The 25,895-nt window shown below is 43.3% G+C and overlaps 1 protein-coding gene across 2 annotated transcripts; it reads left to right on the top strand.

The window, feature by feature from the left end:
* The first annotated feature begins 6,210 nt into the window (after positions 1-6,210).
* On the top strand, positions 6,211-24,268 carry LOC114763566 (potassium channel subfamily K member 2-like). Of its 2 annotated transcripts, none has more exons than XM_028953327.1 (7): positions 6,211-6,380; positions 7,173-7,533; positions 12,752-12,869; positions 15,747-15,907; positions 19,307-19,490; positions 19,871-20,010; positions 20,743-24,268. In XM_028953327.1, the coding sequence occupies exons 2-7, from the start codon at positions 7,201-7,203 to the stop codon at positions 21,067-21,069; spliced, it is 1,263 nt and encodes a 420-aa protein (XP_028809160.1). In that variant the 5' UTR covers positions 6,211-6,380; positions 7,173-7,200; the 3' UTR covers positions 21,070-24,268. The 2 variants fall into 2 exon arrangements, with proteins under 2 accessions (XP_028809160.1, XP_028809159.1); XM_028953326.1 differs by having other exon boundaries at positions 19,304-19,490.
* Positions 24,269-25,895: the final 1,627 nt, after the last annotated feature.

Here is a 25,895-nt window from a genome sequence, read left to right as displayed (position 1 = left end):
TGGCAAGTGTTCAATTTTAATAATGTTGTGTTCTGACAGAATCTATATGGTTCATTACCAAAAAATGAACATATCATTATTCGAAGTTACATTTAGTCGTCAGGCTTAGAAACTTAGACAAAGGCCCCCAGCTCTGAAGATTGGTCTAATGACTCCATTAAATGAACACTCGCGTGTCTCCTGGTCTCCGTTGCAGTAATGGCATTCATTATCTTCCCCCAGCTGCTGCACCCCCCACCTGCAGTGAAATCTACCGGCAAACATCACCTTCATCAGCTCTTTGCCTGGATGGGTGTTATGGGACCGACTCAATGGGAAACGCAGTGCCAGGGATTGAAGAAAACCAGAGCACTGGAAGCACAGGACCGGACTCAGACCACAACACAGTCCCAATCACAAGCTCCGAGACTGAGGAATGAGGATGAAGATTAACCACCGGCAATGTCAAGCACCGCCGCACCCAAGCGCATCCCAGATAGTGATTAACACACCAGTTCAGACAAAATGTGCTATACAGGGAGGGCATTTAACGGAATTATCATGAGCATACTGTACATTTGGCATGCATCAATGTCACCTTTACAGCATGAATAATGCATGAAGCGCAGTCTGTGACTGCTTATGTGGAAAATATGCATAAAGCAACTTTTTGCTGACCAGGAGGGTTCTGATTTATAATGATTTGGTATACCAAATAAATGGTGGGTAATCAATCAGCAATAATAAAAAGCCAAGTACAAAAGATACAAGTGAACAGAGCTTAAAAAAAAAAAAAAAACACTGTAAAAAAGGCCATTATTGGGGCATGGATTCAGTAGCAGCTGCTGTTGGCGCAGCTGAAGCCCCAATGAAAAGCTTATTAAGAAATGCTGCGCTGCGTGCAATACTTCTCATAATATTTAAACGCATTATTGTCATATTATAAGTGGACACATGAGATATTGAGAAGGAAATTAAGCTCTCAGGATGGAGCTTGAAAGATAGATTCAATAAGTCAACGCCCACTGGCAGACTGCAGGACATTTCTCTTGATACCCTTTGGTAAAGGTTGGCTGCTCGCTCAATGAGAAGCTTCAGCACTCCAGATAGGTCCCCCTTTTTATCTGGGCCCTCCACATAACCTGAATGGCCGTTAAGTTAGATTGTCAATAAATGCTGAGGATGGAGAAGGGCCCTTGGCCACCTGATGCTTCTCGGACTGAAAAGTAAAAAAAGAACTAAGAACCAATCGGAAACACAACATATTTTATATTAAAATGTTAAACTATGGCCATAGTATTTTCTAATTCAATAAACATTCAAATATGGTTTATTCATCGCTAGCTCTTCAGGGGATCTTCATTTAGCAAAAAATTATATTTTATGTTAATGATATTGTACTATTATGTCAGATATTGAACTACAACATTTACATTACATTTACAGCATTTATCAGACGCCCTTATCCAGAGCGACTTACAATCAGTAGTTACAGGGACGGTCCCCCTGGAGCAACTTAGGGTTAAGTGTCTTGCTCAGGGACACAATGGTAGTAAGTGGGATTCGAACCCGGGTCTTCTGGTTCATAGGCGAGTGTGTTACCCACTAGGCTACTACCACCCTACAACAGAAAATATAGAAACTTTACAGCCTCCAGATTCCTGAAAATCAGAGTGCTTTCAAGCAGTTGCTACCTCATTCATCTCACGATCTGTTGGCTTGTGTTTCACATTGTGTATGTTGTCTCTCTGATTTCCTGATTGTGTGCATCTGTGTTCATGTGTATAAATGTATGGCTGCTGTGTCATGTCCTCGTCCGGTCATTGGTCGTTTTTCAGTGTCTCTTTACGTACCTTGTGTTTTGTTTGAAATTCCCTTGGTGCGACTGTGTTCATTTTTCCCCTGCCATGCCTTGTGATCGTGACATGTGATACATGTAGGAGGAGGTGTGTGCTAAAGCGTTTTAGTGCGTGATGTAGAGCTCAGTGTGCTAGCAGAGTTGATCATTGGTGCTGATCTCAAGGTCAAGACAAAAATGAATCCAAACTCTCTAGAGATTGTATAGATTTTTTGTCAGACATCTGTTACATGCTAAATAATGAGCGAGAGAGACCCAAATGATTACAAATGCATTCATCCTTAAAATCTGGTACATGGTTTCCTGTAGAGTTACTGTTCAGGATTATTAATATTCACAGCTGCTGTGTGTTTAAATGCAGTGTAGTGATTATTCCTCTTATCCTGAGTATAGTACAGTTAATACCCACACGAGCTGTGTGTAATGTGCCAGTATTGTGCCAGTCAATAATAAATAATATTCATATTATAATATGATATTTTCAAATCATATTGGCTTCTATGAAGTTTTAAATAGCCCTACTCTACCTTGTTTTCATCCAGAATTTAATATGATGGAAAATATATGGGTTTATGTTCTCACAGTAATTCACTTTCCATAACTGCTTAGTTCTGCTATGCAGGTTCATGGCTGCCAGGGCCCATCCCAGGACACTGGGCGCAGGGTGGAGACTCACCCACCCACCACAAGGTGCACGCACACACACACACACACACACCATTCATCTGCACACACTCACACCTATGGAGAATTCAGAGTTGCCAGTTCACTTAGGGAAACCCGGAGAAAAACGACATACAATATCTTTTATAGAATGTGTATATTTTTATACATTATGTATTCAGTTTGGGCTTTTATATGCACGTATGAACAAGGATGTGCAAGAAGGGAGACGCTTTCTCGCACCAACACTGTACGCTAATACACAACACATCTGTGGGAAGCAATGACACTGGCACAAAATGACAACACTGCGCCTTCGCAAAATTCACACCATCTAAAAAATGCAATTTGTCTTAAAGCAGCTTTCAATTTACAGCCATGCATCGGACATGGAAGGAAATCTCCAGCTTTAAAAATGCAGTAATGTTGTGGTGGCCTAGCGGTTAAGGAAGACCCATGATCAGAAGGTTGCCGGTTCGAATCCCGAGGCACCAAGGTGCCACTGAGCAATGCACCATCCCCACACACTGCTCCCCTGTCACGGCTGCCTGCTGCTCACCAAGGGTGATGGTTAAAAGCAGAGGACACATTTCGTTGTGTCACCGTGTGCTGTGCTGCAGTGTTTCACAATGACAATCACTTCACTTTCACACTAACCAAACCTACTATAAAAAAATCTATATGTTCAAATGCACATAGTTTCAATGCTTTGTTACTCAAAATGGATGACATTTGCTGGGGCTGCAAGTTTACATAATCGTAATGACAATTTTCATTCACAAAGGTCCAGAGACATCTCCTCATAAACACTTGTTCCCGGCACCATAACGCACCTGTAATTTACACCTCAACCTGCTTCCCACCGAAGAACATATCCATTACCAGGAAGAACCCTCCACCTCACTCACAAAGCCCTCAACAATCTCACACATCCCCACTTTCCCGCCTTCTCGCCTCACATCATCCGCTGCAGGCCTTCTTGAAATATCCGCTGTCCAGCAGCCATTACGACTTTTTGCTTCAAGGATTTTGTTTCCTTTCCCTTATGAGTCACTGCTGGTGCCCCATTGCAATCACACACCATCTTCTCTGTTTGACACAGTTTTTTTTGTTGGGGGGGGGCTTGTCTTATTTATTTATTTCCACCACCCTACACCTTCCACCCTGACATGTGAGAAGAATATAACGGAAGCAGAGTTAATTCCATGAAACAGTTTTATATTAAATGACGCATCTTTTTTTCGGGCACGGCTTATGATTATAGTTTGAATGTAGTGCTGCCCCAAAGGGGTAGCCGGCACAATAACTTTGTGTAAGGCCACCAACCGAGGTCTGGTGATTTGTGACGGAGGAATGTTCCTAATTAAAATCTTTTATTAAACAGGTTGAATAATGTATTCATCCTCCTTCTTTCCAGCCGTTCTCTTCCAGCAGCACGTGGGTCGGACTTCTCCAGCACACCCTTTTCTCCCACACCGCGCCTTAAAGGCACTATACGCTGACTGCATTTCTCGTAAAGGTTATTATGATGACAACTGTCATGCACAAAGCAATGATGAAGGTAAAGAAAGGCGACACAATCTGATTCATTCATTTTTTCCCCCTACTTTAAAAAAAAAAAGTTTCCTGCATTAGATTCTTCTTCTTCCTCATCAAAAAAGAAGCATCCACAGGGTCGGTGTGTTCAGCCTTTTCACACTGCCCATCAGCTCTTCATCTACTGAAGGGAACTTCTTTTTACATCAGAATAATAATAACGTTTTGTGTGTAATTCTTGCTTTCGGAGTGCCTCAATACATAACCAAGCATTCCTACTATACATAAGATAAGCTACTTCCATCCATTTTTCATGACAACATATTGATTTGTTGCCCATGACCGCAATGCTTGATACTTTATAGTTCTCTAGGATGAGTCTACTTTCAGTATTTCACCTTAAACTTTGGCGCATTGATATTGGCTACCAGAGCATCAATCATGCATCACGATGTATTGCTGTATTGATTTTTCTTCCATCCCGCACCTACTCACAGTGAGAATACACACACACACACACACACACACACGGCCAACAGGGCCAACGCTGGACTGGATTTAGATTCCTCTCCGTTTTAGAAGAGCAGCAGGAAAACGTTCTGCTACGGAACGGAGTGTGGTGAACGGCGTGGCGTAGAACACGCTCTCCTGCTGTCACCCACTCGCCACTGCGCTGAGATTCTCAATCTCGGTGGGACCCAGATGGGAGGAGCAGAAGAAAATTCGATTTCGGCTGCAGATGCACCAGATGCAGCAGGTGCGCAGCGCAGCCGGAGTCAATGTTCTTCTTCGACGTCCTTAAATAGATGTCCTGAAAGACATTTTAACTCACACACACAATGCAAGTCTCATTCTTATTCATTCAGTAGTCGCTCTCATGAAGATCAAAGCAGATAAAAAAAAAAAAAAAACCTGCATTAAGCTCTTTCTGTGTTTTTTCTTCATTATTATTATTAGGTTTTACTAATAACCTCAACAAAAATCTTTTACTATTGTGGCTAATGTATTATAGAAGCTACATTGACTAGCTGGCTAGCCAGCTAACCATGCTGCTGTAAATTCCGTCCACTTATTTACTAAGAATAACCTTGCAACTGCTGCATATGAAACAAACTAGGTTACAAGGTGCTGCTAAATATACATATTCCTCGCAATGACTTTAAATAACCTATTTAATTGTCTCACTGCTTTTTAGCACTTTTAACAGAACATATTTTTTATTCTTGTCTTCTTTTTGCAGTTGTCATTCATGTAACCGAATATAAACTTTATTGTAATTCGTAAAGATGAATTGATTTGAGGTAAATATAAACCTCGTGGCGACGTGATGTGGCCGGTGCTGTCCTCTGTCGCGGATGACTTATTCAGCGTGATAATGAATAATAATTATCGCCGGACATGGCGGGTATGTTGCCGTTTTATTGGTCCCCCAGACTCATTAAGTCGATTAAAATGTCCTTCAAATGTCTATTTCTCCATTTAAATTCATAAAAAAGAGGCACATTTCTCCAAACTAAGAAGTGTGATTTGATCATAGGGACGCACTCGATGTGCCGTGCATCACATTAAATAGGTTCCAAGCTATTGATTATTTTCACGAGTAAAATACCTAAAGCAAACTGTAACGGGTGGTATGATTTATAAAGAGGTCTTGGTTTTATGGCGTAATTTTGTTTGCACTAGACTGGGTAGAAGTTGAGTAATTGCGCATTCACTTGCGTGCGTCGGTTTGCACTTTGTAGACGCTCCCTCGACTCTCTGCAGCCGGGCTCCTGCACGTCGGATCCACTGCAATTTACCGACTTCGGGACGGAAAACGGAATGTATCTCGTTATCTACGGCGCCACTGTTGGACAGAGCCGTCCTTTGCGCTGGCACGACGCGCCGTGACGGGTTTGTTGAACCGAGTCTGCCGATTTCTAGCCAACTTTACCCAAGTGCCGTACTTGGAGGAGCGCAGGCGCGCACGGGTTCGAACGGACCGTGCTGGCAAATATCGCAGTAAACACGGGCCACGGCAGGGAGGGTCGAGGAGGAGGATGCTGGATGGTGGTGATGAGGAGGAGGAGGATGCTGGATGGTGGTGATGAGGAGGAGGAGGATGCTGGCTGGTGGTGATGAGGAGGAGGAGGATGCTGGATGGTGGTGAGGAGGAGGAGGAGGGTGCTGGGTGATGGCGAGGAGGAGGAGGAAGAGGAGGAGACAGGTGCGCGAGTGGAGGAATCGGAGACGCCGGAGCGCTCAGAGCCACTGGCGCCCGTGAGGAGCTCAGACCACCTTCCTCAAAGACGATCGCAAATCTCCGCCGATGAGGAACAGCAAGGAAACGGCACTTGGCAGAGACGTAAGAAAGATCTATGATATAAATATATATATATATATATATATATATATATATATATATATATATATATATATATATATATATATATATATATATATATATATATATATATATATATATATATATATATATATATATATATATATGACCATTTTATTGATACCTGCACGCGTAACGTCCTTCTTCGCGACCCATATCTCAACTGAACGATTGAACATCAAAACATTCAGCCATCGTTCTTTTGTCTCTGCGATGATTTCTAGTCTTCTAGGTGCAGAAAATGATATACTTGCACGGCGGGTTATGTAATGATATAATATTTAGCGTCATTTTGTATTAATAGTTGACAGATGACAAAGGAGAGGTTGCTGTGGAGATGCCAGTCGAGGTCGCATATTTATTTATTCGTTTGTTAATAATAATGTGCTTTGTTTATTTTGTTTAATTATTATTATTATATAAATATATACTTTTTTTACAATAATGGAACAGCTAGCAGGATGCCTGGAACTAATATTTATGTCAGATTTTTTCATCACTCCTTTATAGCCCGAGCTCTTCACGTGGTATATGTTACTCATTAGTTTTAACGGAGATCATTTAAAAAGTTTTTTCCTTTTAATTGCGTGTGGGTAGATGCTTGTGAAGGGTTCTTGGCAGATGCCGGGTGGAGTTCTGGTTATTTCATCCCTCAGCCTTCTGATGCATAGATACAGACTGAAGTAGAGCTGTTGTCAGGGGATCCGTGACCTAACCTGAGAACCTTGTGTGAAACTCTGTGGTGGTCTACAGAAGGACTGGCCTGTGAGACCAAAACAAAATGACATCTGTCCTGTCGGTGGCCACACCTGACCTTCTGGACCCGAAATCAGCCGCCCTCAACGCCAAGCCCCGCCTCTCCTTCTCGGCAAAGCCGGTGGTGGTGAACACGCCCGACGACTTCGACACCGCCCGAGTCACCGTGATGCGCTGGAAGACCGTGTCGGCCATCTTCCTGCTGGTGGTGCTGTACCTCATCATTGGGGCCACCGTCTTCAAGACCCTGGAGCAGCCCCGCGAGACCTCCCAGAAGGTGCTCATCCTGATGGAGAAGATGAACTTCTTGGCCGAGCACCCCTGTGTTAACTCCTCAGAGCTGGAGAAACTGGTTAAGGTACCGCTCTAACCTTTCCGGCTAACACATGCTATGCCTCCACCAAGCGGCCACTTTTTTAATGCCCAGCGTCCACTTTAACTGCCAATGAGACGCTTTTGTTGTTACGTGGTGTCCACCAGGCTCTGGAATTCCCTCCCGAGTAGTTACTGAATCTTATTGACCGTAGAGGCTTCACACCTGGAAAATATGGCAGAACTTCTGGACCTCGAGGTGAAGATCCCTGGTGTTAAGCCATGACCAGTCAGCTCCAGCCCTTTTTCGGTTTCGGTTGTTCCGGCGCGTCACCCAGGAAGCGTTTAACCTTTAGTAGCAGCTGTGACCATTACAGATGATGACATTTTGCTCTCGGGGGTCTGTCACCTACTGAGGAAGCCCTGACCCCTGCACCACAAACAAAATAAATAAGTAAAACAGGCCACATTGGAATTAGGTGCGGTGCAGATTTGGCCGGTGTTTGAACCTGACCCCCTTGTGTCGGGCCGCGGGGCGAGAGGCGGGGCCGGGGGCAGACGCTCTGTGATGATTTATTAATGCCCGGGTGCCTTTTCTGTCTCTCCCACGTACACACACACACACACACGCCCGTTCATCGCAGAGCTTCCGCCCCGGCGTCCCTTTATCGTCCCGCTATCACGAGCGGCAGGAGCTGGAGGAGGACATTAATGTCCAGCTCTCTGTGGGGCTGTAAAAGTGTTCAGGGGTATTTATTAGTTGCGGAACTTAATCTGTGCCGCGGTGGCGGGTTTCTGCTCGTTCCTGATTTTTCCGGTGCGTGCTGCGTCCCCCCCTCTCGTCCCCCGCCCCTCACTCAGGCACATGACACGTCCCTGCTGCCAGAGACAGCTGTGGGAAGGAAAGCGGAGTGTGCTGTCGCTGTTGTGGTGTGCTCGGTGAGGCCAGGGGGGTCTCAGCCTCTGCTGACCTGGATTGGGGTTAGTGAGTTTGCGCGTCAGACGTGCTGATGAGTGGCCGTTGCATCGTGAATAGGATTTCAGCCCATCTAGTAGTTCATGGAGTTGTTATTCACTGTGGTTTCACGGGTAAAGGAACAACGGGGCCGGGACCGTGAGGGAAAGTTAAACTTGGAATGTTTTGCTTTGCATTGACGGGAAATGTCAACCCTGCAATGTCTTTGGTTGGAGATATCACCTAAACCTGACCAATCTCCTGAAGAAACTTTTTAATAGAAAAGTTTAAGTTAAGTTACAGTGGGTTCTTCACTCTTTGTTATATTGCAGCCATTTGCTAAAATCATTTCAGTTCATTTTTTCCTCATTAATGTACACAGCACAACAGATATGTTGACATTTATTAACAAAGAAAAACTGAAATATCACATGGTCCTAAGTGTTAAGACTCTCTCCACAGATGCTTTTTGGGTGTAAGTCAGTGCTCTGGCTGGGCCATTCAAGAACAGTCACAGAGCTGTTGTGTTTTCATCCAGGATATCCCTGTACTTGGCTGCATTCATCTTTCCCTCGATTGCAACCAGTCGTCCTGTCCCTGCAGCTGCAAAACACCCCCACAGCATGATGCTGCCACCACCATGCTTCACTGTTGGGACTGTATTGGACAGGTGATGAGCAGTGAGCAGTTCTCCACACATACCGCTTAAAATTAAGGCCAAAAAGTTCCATCTTGGTCTCATCCGACCAGAAAATCTTATTTCTCACCATCTTGGAGTCCTTCAGGTGTTTTATAGCAAACTCCATGGAGGCTTGTATGTGTCTTGCACTGAGGAGAGGCTTCTGTCAGGCCACTCTGCCATAAAGCCCTGACTGGTGGAGGGCTGCAGTGATGGTTGCCCCCCCCCCCCCCCCCCCCCCCTACAGCATCTCTTGAGCTCAGCCACAGTGATCTTTGGGTTCTTCTTTACGTCTCTCACCAAGACTGTTCTCCCTCTATTGCTCGGTTTGGCTGGACTGCCAGCTCTAGGAAGGGTTCTGGTCATCCCAAATGTCTTCCATTTAAGGATTATGGAGGCCAATGTGCTCTTAGGAAACTTAAGTGCAGCAAAAAAAATGTCTACAATTCTGTGTTTTTCTGTCAATATGGGGTGCTGTGTGTACATTAATGAAGAAATAACTTTGATTATTTTAGCACATGGCTGCAACATAACAAAGCAAAAAAGGTTCTGAATACTTTTCGTACCCACTGTACATTAACTCATTGTTGACAGAAAAGACAATAGTTATGGTTATGGCCATAGTGATTCAGTCTGTGTTTGGTGTTTAGTTTGGCAATATCATAAAAAATTAAACGGATTGGAAAATTGACCCAGACCTAGTACATGGCTATTTTTATAATGTTTCACAGTTCACATCTGTATCAAATTGTCTACCAATACCAGGTGTGGTAAAATGTGCATGCTGTACACAAGGCATGTTTCAAACAAAGGGGCTTTTATTGAACCAACGTATCGAGCCAGTGACATGTGCGTCGTACTGGACTGTGACATTCACTAGCTTGCATCCTGCAGGAGAGATTACTTCACCTCTCCTGACCTCAGTCATGTAACTCAGTTTTCGATGGGGCTCTGCTGACGCGTTCGGCTGGTCTCTGGAGGCGGGTCGGGAAGGGTTAGTGGAACAGATTCGCTGCTGTCGTGGACTGGCGTTTTCACGTCAGGCGATGGGTGATGGTGCACCAGCACGGGTACTGTGTGTGCCTCCGATTAGCACTCGCTGCAGCCTGGAAATGTTCAGCACAACGGCCAGCTGCTGTGTACTTGTACAAATCTTACTCACTCACTCCATTTCTAGAACTGCCCAGTCCTACTCAGTGACACCAGCCCGCTGCAGGGAATCCACTCACACCTTTTTTGAATTCTTAACCTAGGAGGCACTAACTCTTGCAGTGAGCTTTATAACTGAGCTTTATATTGATAGAAGGAGGAGATGATATAGATTTACACACAGAGCCCATGTCCAGATTCTTCAAGCAATGCGGGAACTGAAAAAAAAAACAGGCCAAATGACCACTGGCAGTGAAATGCATGTGTGCACTGAGTCAAAAATCCTACCTAGGCAACCTCAGGCTGTATTTTCCACTACTCCAGCGATGGGCGACGAGTGAATCGCTCAACACCAAAAAGAGTGAACGCTAGCGGTTAAGGAAGCGGCCCCGTAATCAGAAGGTTGCCGGTTCGAATCCCGATCTGCCAAGGTGCCACTGAGGTGCCACTGAGCAAAGCACCGTCCCCACACACTGCTCCCCGGGCGCCTGTCATGGCTGCCCACTGCTCACTCAGGGTGATGGGTTAAACGCAGAGGACAAATTTCACTGTGTGCACCGTGTGCTGTGCTGCTGTGTATCACATGTGACAATCACTTCACTTTATATTACTTTATTTATAAAAAAAAGGTAAACTTTTTTTTTTTTAAAGTAGATAAAACATTTATTAAAACTAAGATGTCTAATTTATGTCTATGAGTAAATGGCTTTTTTTGGTTTATTCACATTACGGGAATGCTAAAATATTAGGTGTGACTGATTACTTAAAGTTTAGCCAGTGTTCACTCTTTTCAGTGCCCCTAAGTTGGTCCAACTCATCTGAATATCCTCAATTTGGTCTCCATTTTCTTTCAGTTTTTCAGACTGGGAAGAGCTGATTTCCCTCCTGTGCTCGGTCCCGTCAGTGTGGGTTTGCGAGTGCCAGGGTGCCTTTGATCAAGTGTTGGTTTGGGTTCTTCTTAATTAACTCCACGGGTTCTTCACTTCTGTCTCCTGCGTTTGCAGTATAGCCTTCGTACAGCACATGCAAATTAGCACTTTTTTATATCCAGATGCAATTACAATACCAGGGTTTAATTAGATATGTAATGGTCATGTATTTTATGACAGGTTGTCAATACTAAACACTCACCACACTAAAAAGTGAACACTGGCTAAACTTAAAAAAATGTAATTAACCTGTCACACGTAATATTTTCGTATTAACATATTGTAAATAAACCAGATAACAGCAGGTTTGTTTACACTACAACAATGCAGTACCATCTCAGGGCATGTGTAAGTATTATACGCCTCAAAAAAGGCGCAATAGAAATAAGTGCATGGTAGCTGTTACCAGCTATTTAACTGGCAAAGCACAGAGTTAAAGCTCAGCGGTGATTATTCACCTCAGCAGGGCCCTCCCAACACGAGCCCCATTAGAGCCTCGCAGCATTTGATGGCTGCAGTTATTGAGCGACTGTAGAGCTGTCGTCTCGGGGACTGAGTCAAACGCACAGTCACGACAGAGGGCTTTAGTGGACCCAAGTGAATATGGCGTGTCTTCGTGAGCGTGTCTGTCTGTCTCGGTGGTTGATCCAAGCAAGGGCTTTAAGGGGCCGGAATCGCAGCCCAACCCCTTTCCATTAGAATTGAAAATTGTATTGGGAGTTGCAGGCCAGATTTGGTTGGTTTTATAATGTATCCAGTACGCCACAGAAAGGTAATTTTAATTTCTCTAAACTAAGCTGCATAATTTATGCTTATGTGTATTTTTTTACTTTGAGTTTTACTGGTTTGTTTGGGTTGTTTACATTGTGTTAATGCTAAATTATTAGGCGTGACAGATTACTTCCAAGTTGAGCCAGTGTTTTGTCAGTGTAGCCTTTAAAAGAAATGTGATGATTCTTTGACATTAAGGTCATAGTAGTAGTAACAGTAGTAGTAGCATGGTAGGGACTGTCAAAGTTTCACCCCCAGAGGTGCTAAAAACCAATGAAATTTTTCTGTCACTTAAGCACACACCGTGTCAGATAAGCACTAAGATGTGGCTAATGAAGCTCACACTGCTGGTGACAGGTTTCCTGTCAGAATTAGACCGACTTTTCCATACTCCACTGGGCCGACCTCCTCTATTTATCTGCTAATTGACCATTTTCTGTTTCCCCGATGCTGCTGAAAGCTCTGGATCCTCTGCATCGAATACCTCTGGATGCCGGTCGGGCCGTTAATTGGTTTCATTTTACCTGATTGTGGTTCAGATCCCTTGGGAAACAAACACCATTACGTTCCAAATCTTTATTCCATATTGTAACATAATTGGTCCCAAGTGAATAATGTCAGATGAGCTGTTCTCAACTACTGAGAGCTTTCTATAAAGCCTAAACAATAATTGCCTGTAAACATTAATGCATTTACTTTAGCTGAGTATTAATGCATCTTTTTGGAAATGCTTGTGGATGTGTAAATTCAGTGTATTTATGCTGTTTTCCCTAAACCACAGCAAGTGGTAATAGCTTTGAAAGCTGGAGTGAACCCGATGGGGGACCCGCCTAACCAGACCAGCCTCTGGGACCTCAGTAGCTCATTCTTCTTTGCTGGCACTGTCATCACAACGATAGGTGAGTTCTGACTGAACCTACATTTGCACTCCAGGGATATTTTCAGCACTTTATGAGGCACCAGTTCACACAAACATGACATTTTCCTGTCCTGCTTATCATGGGACCTTGGAAGAACCTTGTTAACAGAGGAAGAGACCAGCCAGCGGAACACATTACACTGGATGTGAAGAACATAAGTAGAAACTTATATACAGTACAGGCCAAAAGTTTGGACACACCTTCTCATTCAATGTGTTTTCTTTATTTTCATGACCATTAACTAGCTGGACCACCAGTCATATGGTTTCTACCATTGCAGTCATTTGTACCTCTCTACACAGGGAAGAGTTAAAGGTGAATGGTGTATAGACCTTACCATTTTGACAGAACTGTGTCTAACATACACAAGGACTCCCTTTTCTGACTGGATGGATTTTCAGTTAGGGTTTGATCCGTACTGTGGGCCAGTAAGACACGAGTCACTGGAGCTGAATGATACTGAGAGTTTATTATTGTCACCATACCGCAGTTTAGAAATACTGGACACTATTTTCAAACTGGCTTTAAGTACAGGGCCATGCAGGAGGTGTGAGGCTTGTTCGCTAGTTTACTGTCAGACACATTCTCAGCATTGACAAGAATAAAGAGATAAAAGAAGAAAGAATCACAATCTTTAATGATCTATGCTCATGTGATGTATTGACGGGGCAGGTCTAAATCATCCAGGATGGAGAAATAGCATGCACAAGAGCTGTCAATCACTGGACTCCTCCCATTTACATCACTGTTTAAAAAAACAAAGACTGTTCTGGATGGCAAAAATAATGAGAGAATAGTGGGTGGTTAATTCCTCTTCATCTAGATACAGACACTTGGCACCCGTTTGAGAAAAAAATTGTCTTTATTTATCAGAAACTTTTCCTTCCATTTACAGTTATTATTAAAATCAGACAGTGGTCAAATATGCAAAATACACTAACCTGAGACACATAAAAAAATGTGACTTGTTTCTCATTGATATTTTTATCATTCTTGTGGTGAGTGCTCAAGCAATCTCTCAAAGGCCTTTAACCAAGACAAAGCTGCAGACTAGAGATACGGAAAACATCAGAGGACAGGTGATCCAGCATCGTTCAGCTAATATCAGCGAGGTCAGCCATTGAGGGAGGAGAGATAATTGAGGACAACACGGCGGTTCTTTCCGAGTAGACTCGAGGGGGAAATCCTCGCGCTATTGACTATTGGGCCCATTGTAATACTGTAAGTCATTAGCGCTCTAGCGTGGTGGGTTTTTTACCGGATCTGTGCGCACAGTACGTTTTTTTATGTACAGGCCGGAGAATAATGGTGTGACAAATGCGTCCTTATCAGGTGACTTTGTCAGCAATCCAACATCCAGCGATGGACCGGTTCGTTACGTAACTCTCCTGGTCTCGCATCCATCCCTGTCCGCGCATAACTCGTTTTTATAGCCATCTCTCCGCTCGCTTCGCTCCGATTTAATTAGAGCGACTCCGACATCGGCCGTCATGACAGATTGCCCTTGTTAGTTAATAGGAGGAGGTTGTGGAGTGTTCGGGGGGCTAATTGGACGGAGGCGCGTCCCCCCGCGCCCTGGGCTGATTAAATCGTAGCCACGAGCTGAAGCCTCCCCAACCCCCCCCCGGAAAACCCCCGGGGCCCTCGGCTGCAGCTGGGAGACAAATTGGCCGGATGGATCACAGGGCGCAATGCCCACGCCTTGTGCTCCTCTCATGCGGTCACTGGCGCTCGCCGGCGCTCGCCGGCTCCCTCCTTCCGGTTCCACTGAGCCGTAATGCGAGCTGCGGGGAGCCGGCTTAGCACCTTTCATTCATACTGCGCTTGCTGATCCTACGCAGTGGAAACATTTCATTTTCGGGGGTATTTTGTATTAGCCTGTTCGCATGCAGGCAATTAATATAGAGGCTAAATATCGGAAATTAGCCCTTTACCGTTTACGTTCGAATGATGCCGATTTATGCATGGTTTAGTTCAAAAGCGTCTCCTGAGTTCAGTTTGTTTGACCATTTCGATCAGTTTCATGAAAAAGCAACGCACAGACTGAGAGGAAAACGACAGCGGCTGGTTCTTTTAGATCATGAATGTGAACCATGAACATGAACGAGTACTTTTCCCGCGTGAACACTGACCTCGGGCAGCCTAAAGATATTCTGGCTCAAAAATGCACAAAAATGGCGACCCTCGTGTCCCGTAGCCACGCTGCAGCTGCGGCTGCTGTTTCAGAGGCCGGCGGCATGCGGGGTTACCGCGGCGACGCTGCGTTACGCGCCTGTCGGGAAATCGGAGCTTCGTTTGCGTTTGGCGGTCTCGTCAAGAGTTGTTCGAGGTGCAGTTCAGGCCGGAGCACCGACCGCGGCCGCATAATTGCAGTTACGCAACCGCCCTTTAAATTGGGCCTCACTCCAACGCCCCGTGTCAGGAAGACCTCGCACGCTTTTCCCTCCTTTCCGTGTAATTCCGGAATACGATCAGGTGTCCCTGCTCATCCTGCCCCTCGACGGTAACCGAGCGACGTCCCAGGCGAAGAGGAGTGTGGAGGTTCCGGATTATTAATGGTGCACGCCCGGTTGGAACCTACCATCACAGCGCATCGGAGGGTTTTATCTGCCTCTTCCACACACACACACACAAAAAAAAAAAGAATTTGGCTGTTGTTGCGTTTGAATGCCAAGAAGATGCGTTTTGTGTGTTTTGTGTGTGCCTGGGGACGGTAATGTTCTTCTTTTATTATACATTGCAGCGTTCTGCACGGGGACCAGAGCGAATTGAAAAAGAAAAAAACTGTGCAGGGACGTTATAATGGCTTTCTCTGCTACCAGTGGCCGTCATTTTTTATTTCTCACCCTTTGCTAGGTTTCGGGAACATCTCTCCTCACACCCAAGGAGGTCGGATCTTCTGCATCATCTACGCCCTGCTTGGGATCCCGCTCTTCGGCTTCCTCCTGGCTGGAGTGGGAGACCAGCTGGGGACTATTTTCGGGAAGGGGATTGCCAAAGTGGAAAAGATGATTGTTGTGAGTGTTTCTGATTTCCCTCGGTTGCCTGTGGAGGCTACAGATGTTCTGTGTAGATGTCCTGATGAAGAGCTTGACCCCCTCACCAATAACACCCATAAGCAATACCACCCATTACTGAATAATCAAAGCATTTTACACAATCAGAAGGATTTTATTGTCGTTCCATCCGTCTGAATGACGGAAAAGTAATACTGCCGTCTGGAGCATTAACGTTACATTCAACGTCAACATTTTTGGTAGTTACGTGATGTTATTGGACACAAATCAATCTTCCATACTTTATTCCAAGATTTTTTTTCCAGAGATACGACTTGACATTTTGTTTTGCAGTCATCTCATAATGTCTCTTTCAAATGTCATGCCACCATATTACATCAGTTTCATAGGCGCAGTTGTTGAAGAACTTCATTGTAGAAGCTAAATCTAAAGCTCCCAATATGTTTCTTAATTGAGACATCATCCAGTAATAACTATAAATACATTTTAGCAGTTTGTGATCCACTGCAGACTGCTGATTTGATTTTTGTCCATTGCTGCTGCTTTTTCCTGTGTCCATATGCTTCCTAAATCTATTGTTGGGGAACAGACTCCAAAACAGAGAAAGACCTTTAGGAAACATGTTTCCATGTCAACCACTCATGGATTAATACCAAGAAATGGCAAATGCATCCGCTCTGTGCAAACCGGTGCTCAGTTTGACCTTGAACCCTCCCTCCAAGCGTCTTAGGTAGATCTATCTCTGGGGACTGTTTGTTCCTGAAGCTAAAACCAGACATAATGGCTTTAACTGGCAAAGCACAAGCCGCAGAGCAGCCGCTGTATTCCACAGAGAGAGCAGGGTTATGACAAGATCATAACTGATTTGTTGCCATTATCCATAAGCAGACTGTAGATATATTTACAGTATATATTTTGCATTGTAGGTATTTTCCATTCTGACGGTTTTTGTTGAACTAAAATAACTTTCTGTCCAGAAAGTTAATGTATTAAATGACTCTGGTTGCTGCAAATGGCTGAAAATGAAGGGAATATCGTGGATATGTGGAAAAGCCCATTATCAGCAACAATTAGTCTTGTTTTCCAGTGGATGCTGGATGATCGCTAATGCAAGTCTGTCACTTTCATTGTTAGTGAAGTTTGATTGTAGTTACCTGGTGACTCAGCGAATGCGAGTTCAACTGCATCATTATTTCTAACTTTTGTTTTGTTTTTTTTTTACAATATTTTTAATGATTAAAAACTTTTGGCCCCTACTAGGCCCTAGGAGACATAGACAAAAGAAAAGGGATGACAGGGTGACTAAACTACTCTTATAAAAATGTCTCAATGCAAAAATATTTGTTTTGTAGGAAATAAACAGTGGGGAAATACGGTTCCTACATATGGTTCTTAAAAGATGAACCAAACAAGCCCAATCTTGCCAAGCCAAAGAAGGAATGAGTCACTGAAAAGGAAGAAAACAGTCATTACGTGTATAATGGATCTGTGATAGGCCCCTGTCCTTTAAATAAACCAAAATAAGGTTATGCTTTTTTCGTCCATCCTCCTACTAAGAGGCAATGTGGGCCATCAGGACTTCCCGTTTGTTTGTTCCTCGTTTTGTGCGGCAGTCTTGAACGAAGACGGCTCTTTGTCACTGGAGACTGGCTGTACGTTTTAATCCGAGGCTCATTCTCCATTCGGCCGCGCTCGCTTGGCCCGATGCAGCTCCGACCGCCGAGCAGAGCAGCAGTCGGCCCATAAACATCCATAAAACCCTCACGGTGAAATATACATGATGAAGCGCAGAGCAGTGTGGACCTTTTCTTCCTTCCTTCCTTCCTTGGAAGTCAACATGCTCTTCCACCTCCAATTCAGCTCAATCGTGGCATCCACATCCAACAAGAATTACTTTACTTTACTTTACTTTACTTAGCAGACACTTGTATCCAAAGTGACTTACAAGAGAAAGACACCAGCAGCAATTATTTAACATCTTACTATATATGAACACAATTAATGGATATGTCCTTTGTTTACTTCCTGTGTGGGTCTGACCTATGACATGGATGCAAAATTCATCCTAGACAGAGACAATCCCTACATAAAGATGGAGACCAAACAGTGAAGGAGTTTTAGGGCCGATTCAACTCAGATCTGAACACACTTAATGATTTATTCCACATCTAAGAATTTCCCACACCTTTCTCTGTCGTGTTTTAAAATCTGCATTATATCAGTCTTAAGAATGGACTTTATGAACTTCTCCAGTCAGTAACCAGTTGGAGCAACACAAAATGCAGTAATTCATTTTAAAAAATCATTAAAATGGTTAAAAATGACAGATTACGTGCACCAGGTTGCAGGAGAGACTGTTTACTGTTACTTGGGAGGAGAAGGGAGTGGGAGGAAACTGCCTGATTCAAGCCTCGCTTCGATGCTTGAAGTGAACAGACGATCTCTATGACCTGAAAATCCAAGCAGGTCCATAGACATTTAAACCAGTGACCATTTTTCCATGAAATGTTGTTCTGAAGTGAGCCTATTCTCCCTAGTAATGGGAACACTGCAAGTCTCTCTGGAAATGTAGTTAGGGGACTTTAAATGTGCCCTGAACTGCACCTCATTGCATGTATCTTCCGTAATTGGAAGGTTGCCGGTTCGAACTCCGAACCGCCATGGTGCCACTGAGCAAAGTACCGTCCCCACACACTGCTCCCCGTTTCACAATAACCTCACCTTCTTTTTTCAGGTGGTGGACCAATGTCTCTGTCTGATAGTAACAAAAATGTTACGTATTAATACCTTTTACATGTTTATAATGTGTTATTGCAATATTTAATTTTACCTTAATTTTAAGTTTGGGTCTTAATATGAGCATTTATTAGGCATGTCAGAGTTAACATAGTTAGATTAATATAAAATTATGCCATTTATGAGTCCCAGCTCAGTGCATGGATAGAGAAAGCTTGCTTTTCTGTGCCCGAGCCGGTGTCTGTAAAACCTGAATAATTACTTTATGAACAAGAACGTCTCTATGTTCCTGGGTCTATATACCTGCAAAAGTAAAAGCCTAAACTATTTATTAAATATCTCACCTGTAAGTCACTTTGGATGTCTATGTCTGTGCAATTAACATCATGTATTGTAATTTGATTTAATGTAGCCTGTGTGCAAATAAGCAACTTTGGCAGTCCTGAAACAAGCTTTCTCTTCTCATAAGTTCTATTGAGGGCCAACACAATTCCCCTCACTTTCACTAAATCTTAACTATGATTACAAGAACATGCAGTTGTTGTTATCAAAGTGTTTTCCTGCTTGAAAGCAAGCTCCTGTTCAACCCTTACAAAAAAGAAAAACTATAGAGGCTTCTAGTGCTTTTTGATCATTTATTCACTCGGAATTTCACCCCAGAAGTGGAACGTCAGTCAGACGAAGATCCGTGTGATATCCACCGTCCTCTTCATCCTGTTCGGGTGCCTCCTCTTCGTCACCCTGCCAGCTATCATCTTCCAGTACATTGAAGACTGGGATACTCTGGACTCTATCTACTTTGTGGTCATCACCCTAACCACCATTGGCTTTGGTGATTTTGTGGCAGGTAAAATTGTCTGTGTGTGTTGATTTTTTGACTCACAAAGGTGCTCAATGTGCATCTACAACATTCCATTAGAAATCCATAATAGATATAAGCTGCAGTTCATGCAGCTGTTGTTTGGTTAAAGGGAGTGAAAAATTGATGATCCCTTCTATTTGGCGAGAACTCGGATTTAAATGCTGCTTCATTGAGAATAACAATAGTGCGCGTGGTGTTCAAAAAACTAACAAAACCACATGCAAAGTTGTATTCCATTCAGTTCAGGCGGATGTCTTTAGAAAAATTGAAAAACCAAAGGGACGTAATTTGCTAGACTAAATATTTAAAGTGTGCTGCAGGATGATTGCATCGGTTCCCAGAATGCTGTGCTTCTCCCTTTTCAGGTGGTTCTGAGATTGAGTATCAGGACTACTATAAACCGGTGGTGTGGTTCTGGATCCTGGTTGGCCTGGCCTATTTCGCTGCGGTTCTCAGCATGATTGGAGACTGGTTCCGGGTCATATCTAAGAAGACTAAAGAGGAGGTAAGATCTTCTGACAACCACTATGATTGGATAAAAAAAAAAAAAAAAGTTTCAGTTTCCATTTGTGGCCACTGTTTTTGAGGCGAAAGGTGGGATTAAAGTGTCAGTTAACCCGTCTCCACCTCCACACGGCAGAGCAGCTCTTCATAATCGCGTGTTTGATCAAGATGGAGTCGTTTCCCCCTGGGGGCCGTCAGTTTTTATTGGATTGAAGCGTAGCGGGCAGGACTGTCGCCTGTTAAAATTTATCAGCTATCTCATCTCTGGCTCCCTGAAGAGTTATTGCTTTAAAAAAAAAAAAAAAAAGGTGAACTGCGGCAGTGAAAAAAAAAATCGATGCTGAACACGCACTCTGAGGGGAGCGGAATAGAATAGAGCGCTTAGCCGACGTCCCAGCAACGGCAACCCTCTGCCCTCCTCAGTCTTATACAAACCCATTAATCACGTCTCAGTGTGCGCACTGTTACTGCTCGTGAATAATCGGCCCGCTAACTGTGCCGTCCTGCTCATTAGTTCTGCTCCAGTAACGGAACGACTCTCAGGGAGCGTCCGCGCAAACAAACACTTCCAAATGGCCGCAAACCGACACCACGCGGCCTTCGGTAAGAAGCGACTCTTCGGGCACTATTTTCAGTCTGGCGCCAGGCGCAGAGCAGTGTGCTAAGTGTGGTGGTGCCGAGCCGGTAGGTGTAAGCAAAGGTTAAAGGTTGGTTGCACCTCACACTTCCTCAGGTGGGGGAATTCCGGGCCCATGCGGCGGAGTGGACAGCCAACGTCTCGGCGGAGTTCAAGGAGACCAGGCGCCGGCTCAGCGTCGACATCTACGACAAGTTTCAGCGCGCCGCCTCCATAAAGCGCAAGCTGTCAGCCGAGCTGGGCCTCAACCCCACCAATCAGGAGATCACGGCCGGAAAGAGGACGCTGTCCGTCAACCTCTGCGAAGAACGAGAAGCCTACCCCGCCATGGGCCTCACCCGAAATGGCAGCCTGTACCTCAACGGCCTGAGCCCCGACTACTGCGACCGCCGGGACATCGCCGTCATCGAGCACCTCAAATGACAGCGAAAGAAACCCAATCAGGGGGAGGCGGTGGAGGCAACTACGTCAGAGCAGAGAAGGAGTGTGTAGAGGGCGTGTCTCAGATCGATTGGACCTCTCAGCACAAGCAGCACGAGAATCTCTTGGACTCCTGAAAGAGCCTCTGGGAGAAGTACTGACCCACCTCACTGAACGCTGAGGCCCCAACGTCTGCATCAGATAACATGGCTCTTCGTGACAGTAAGTCGTATCATCAAAGATGAACCTGTGCGCTTTCTCCTTTCTACTGGCCAATGTTTCTATTCTCCTACGAAACGTTTCACTTTTGTTCTTGGGGACGTGGGAGGATTTGAAAGTCCGTTTTTTTCCACACTTTGTGTTCTCGGTGTGAATTCGCACCTTACAATATTTTCTACTAAAGAGACTGTTAAACCGTGAAATTCGCAGAGCAAAAGGAGAGCATCTGGTCTGAGTGCTTCGTTCGCAGGGGGACATGTAGCTTTTTACCTAAGGAAAAATGCCAGTGCCTTAAACGCGCAAAGAAAAAAAACACTTTCAAATCAAAATGCATGTTTGGACCAGAAAACATTTGTCTGATTGTCAACAGCTAATTTATTCACTATTCACCTTAAGATGAAGGATGTTTTAGGCTCCACTTCAATTATGGATGCCTCAGAGGTGCAATGGAAACTGGAAAACGTTGGGCGGCTTCTTCTTTTTTTTTTTTTTTAATTGGTACGCAGGACTCTGCATGTTGAATTTTGTAGCTGTTTAGTCTGGTTCCTTCCAATGTATAAATGCGAATTAGAGACAATTTTCTCAACCATTCCCACATTCCCAACACATTTAAAAGCAAGAATGTATGATGTGAATTTGAACATTTATGCAAAGAGAAAATGTTCGTGCAATATATAAATAATAATGTTAAACTATTGGAAGGTTTACAGAGAATTTATGCTGTTCGCTAACAGTAATTTATTGCAAAGTGGAATTTAAACAATTACATCGATTCGTTCATAAATGTATATATTTTCTTCACATCGCTGAAAACCCCAGTGTAAAATTTTATACTCTACTGGCTTGAGTATCAGATGATTCTCCATTTAACATATTTGGCAACATACATCGGTATTTTGTTTTTTGTCAAGATCCACATTTTTCAGACATATTTCAATGGAAATTCGCCTTTTATTCAATACAGTGCATTTTTTCCTGAAAAAATATCATGATGCAGCTCATCAGCATTGACTAGCAGGCACAACTCTCTTGTTTATAATGAATCACTGGCCCGCCATTGCCAATTCATTATAGGACACATCTGCTTCAGATTTACACTCATTAGCTGAGAAAGTTTGTGTGTGTGTGTGCGCGTGTGTGTGTGCGCGTGTGTGTGTGCGCGTGTGTGTGTGCGCGCGTGTGTGTGCGCGCGTGTGTGTGCGCGCGTGTGTGTGCGCGCGTGTGTGTGTGTGTGTGTGTTAAACTGAAAGCTGGCACTGAAGTAGTCTGCAGTGTACAGAAAATGTTAACAATGTTAACCCATATTACTGTTATTTGGCCTTAAATACCCCTTTTTGTTATGCAGCCATTATTGATTATTACTGTGATACAGTCTTGTTTATGAAAAAAGGCTTCATGATAAATGATAGAGGCTACAGGTGAATTAAAAAAGAATTACTTCTACTTGGTAGATGTATATCTAGCTGTCAGATAAAGTATAAAATGAGCTTTAAAGAGGAAGCAATGACATGATAAAAGTGGGCCTTGAACCATAACACTCAGCCAGTAATGCACTGGAAATATCACCAGTAGCCACCATATTCAAAATATATTATTATGGTCTTTTGTCAGTCATACATTACATTCAAACTGTAAAGAAAAAAATATTCTTTCCAAGCACATAATGTTTCCTTGAAAAGCCATTTAAAGCATTTTCTGTGTCAGCAAATGCGTATGGTGGCAGTTTCTTTATGCCGCTGTCCCCAGTCACTCCATGAATCGCCAGTTCAATAGAGCATGATACTTTTTCAGTGCTTTTTGCATCTGCATAGGAATGATGCTTTGTTAGTTAGCGCCACAAGAGTGAATCTCCATTGACATCAATGTACTGGCCTAGTGTGTGTAAGATGTGTTTGGGTCTGTTGGCCCTATTTTTTGACCTGGCGCTGATCACAGTGCTATGCATAAAGTGTGAGGCTTGTTAAAGGCGTCCTCAAGATTTGCATAAGCAGATGTAACAAGAATAAACCGTCTTGTCACTATCCAGTTATTGAAGCAGAGAAACTAACTGCACGTGTTAAACTTGTTTGTGCAAATGCCCGTTTGAAAGTAACGCCCTGCGTCTTGAACATAATATCCTGACTCGTTTCTGTTGGCCATAAAACCGGCAGTCATACAGGATAGGGAAGCGATTCGGTGTCCACCTGCTCAGTAGATGCCACGAATGTATAGCAAACAACCCCTGAAAAAAAAAGTGACCTCAGACCCCACATGAATGTACGCATGCCGGTGGTGATTGACTAAAAGTCACATAGATCCATATTCCAATGAGCTGTGTTTTGCTTCAGTAGCAATTAATTTTTTTTTCTTAATAAAATGTAATAAAGTCACATTGTCACACTGAGAAAAATTTTATATGTTCACAGACGCTTGTGTGATGTCACATTTAAGCTTTATTACCAGGAATACTTGGATGCCGAGGTAGGTTTTTACGAATGTGTACCCAGAATGTATGCAGTAGTGAAAGTCTTCTCTCTTGTGTAAAACAAAGACTTGCAAACACCGAATTGTCAAGAGGAATGGTGGCTGTGGATGAATTGATTGTTTGCATGTAGGCCTGTATGTAAAATTGCTTCTTTTTTTTTATTATTGTATCAGATGCCTCCTATGATGAGAGATTAAGTCAGGGGTCTCCAACTCCAGTCCTGGTTCAGGAACCATGCACATTTCCTTGGTTTCCTTTTTTTATCAAGCATGACTCAAATTCTCTGCTGAATATCACCCAGTTCTTCAGGCTGCTGGAGCAGGGAGGTTGCTCAGATCTTCTATAGGACAAGGTTTGGAGGCCCCCCGACTGTAAGTTCATTTCAGTTGGTGTAGCATTTCACCGTGACAACTGAACAACATAAAATTGTTTCAGAAAATAAACAATAAAGCTTTCCTTTAAAATGTATGCTGTGTAAATAATTGTTTTCAAGTTAAAAATTAATGATGTGTTGCCCTGAACATGCAATATATATTTCGCAATATATAGGCATGAGATCAGTGACAGTTACTGTCCAATTAAATATTAAATTACTGTCTAAGTTCAAAAAAGTTGGAAAAAATGGATAAATTAATGCCTTTCTATTTCTGTGGCAGCCATCATTTGTTGAATTTCAGCACCAACAATTTTCAGCTCAACGCATCATCAGTTGTGAATGAATCCTATGTAGATTTTGGTCTGTATAAACCATTTGTTTTTTTATATAAACCAGAGCAATTTAATAACACACTGCATTAGTATTCGCTGTATGTGACCCAGTCCCCTGAAGAAGTTTTGTATTTTGACATGCTGTACTGTAATGGTATCTGACAGCTTATTTTAATTACCCTAAAGATAGCTTCCAAGGTTCTGGAGACCCCGACCTGCTTGACAGAAGGAGTCAAAATCATTGGAGGTTCCTCAGCTTCTAAATGTTGGGGGCTGGTTTCCTACTGCCTCTGCCTTTCAAAGGAGGAATAATCAGCTGCGTATGTCATGCTCTCCCGGGAGGCTGATGGTTCCTGAAACGCAGGGGCCAGAGAAAAGGTCTCATGTAGGCAATTAAACTGGCTAAAATGATGGTGTTAGATATCCTATTACTATGTGCGCTTGCATGAGAAGCACATCATCTGTTCATGCAATCATTTATTGTAAGTATGCAACGTATGTCTCCAGTGCCCATTACTGCAATCCATTCTTTTTTCCCAGAATGCAAATGTAAGTAACCCTTTGCTACTGACAATCACCAGTGAATATATAGTCACCAGATAGCTGTGAGATAGCTGCTTGTATTTAATGTACAATGGTGGACATCATCACATCCATAATTCCTTTAAAGTCATCCTTTGGTTTTCTTTTTTTTTTTGTACTGTACTGATTTCTTAGGTCTCAAGGCCTTTTTGATGTGGTGTGTGTGTGTGTGTGTGTGTGTGTGTGTGTGTGTGTGTGTGTGTGTGTGTGTGCATTTGGTACTGAATGAGAGAGAATGCATACATGAGATGAGGTTACATAAGAGCTCAAGATTCATCTTATATTCTCTGCCCCTCCCCCTCTCACACATAGACATTTACACACACTACATTTAAGAGGGAAACAAAAAGAAAGAGAAAGCATTGTTTTAATCTTTCTAATGACCGATCGGTGGGATGATATAATCCTTGAAGTATAAGAAAGAAGAAAAAATATCAGAAATGCTTGTAGAGAAGAACCTATTGTTCTTGGGTGATCTGATTTCTGAATTCTAGTGGGAGCTACTCAAATCACCAATTGCTTTGTCTGATGTTCAGAAGTGCTCCTGGGTGTAAAGAGTAGAGATGCCACTGAGTGCTGGGAAGCTTCTTACTGACTGTGATTTAGCTGGAACAGGGTTTTTCAGATGATTTGAGCATATTTGTCCTACAGAGTGAAATAAACCCTCCTTTAGGCAGGGGAGGTCAACAGAATAGCTGTATTTGGCTTCACATGAGTATATATGCCTAAAAATCTCTTTAAATATACACCGTTCTTTAATGAAATTTAAAGTTTTGAATAGTTACTCAAGGGTTTCAATGCTCAAAAGTGAATTTCTTGTTATTTCTTACAGATATTTCTGTCCATCATATAAGGA

This window comes from Denticeps clupeoides, chromosome 14 (assembly GCF_900700375.1).
Source record: "Denticeps clupeoides chromosome 14, fDenClu1.1, whole genome shotgun sequence".
Lineage (NCBI taxonomy): Eukaryota > Metazoa > Chordata > Actinopteri > Clupeiformes > Denticipitidae > Denticeps > Denticeps clupeoides.
The sequence above is the reverse complement of the archived record's forward strand: the minus strand, read 5'-3'. Positions and strand labels throughout refer to the sequence as shown.

Excerpts from the sequence above, each read along its gene's own strand:
- LOC114763566 (XM_028953326.1), top strand. The coding sequence starts at position 7,201 with ATGACATCTGTCCTGTCGGTGGCCACACCTGACCTTCTGGACCCGAAA. Across the intron at positions 7,534-12,751 it reads AGCTGGAGAAACTGGTTAAG|CAAGTGGTAATAGCTTTGAA; the intron begins GTACCGCTCTAA and ends CCTAAACCACAG. Across the intron at positions 19,491-19,870 it reads CTTTGGTGATTTTGTGGCAG|GTGGTTCTGAGATTGAGTAT; the intron begins GTAAAATTGTCT and ends CTCCCTTTTCAG.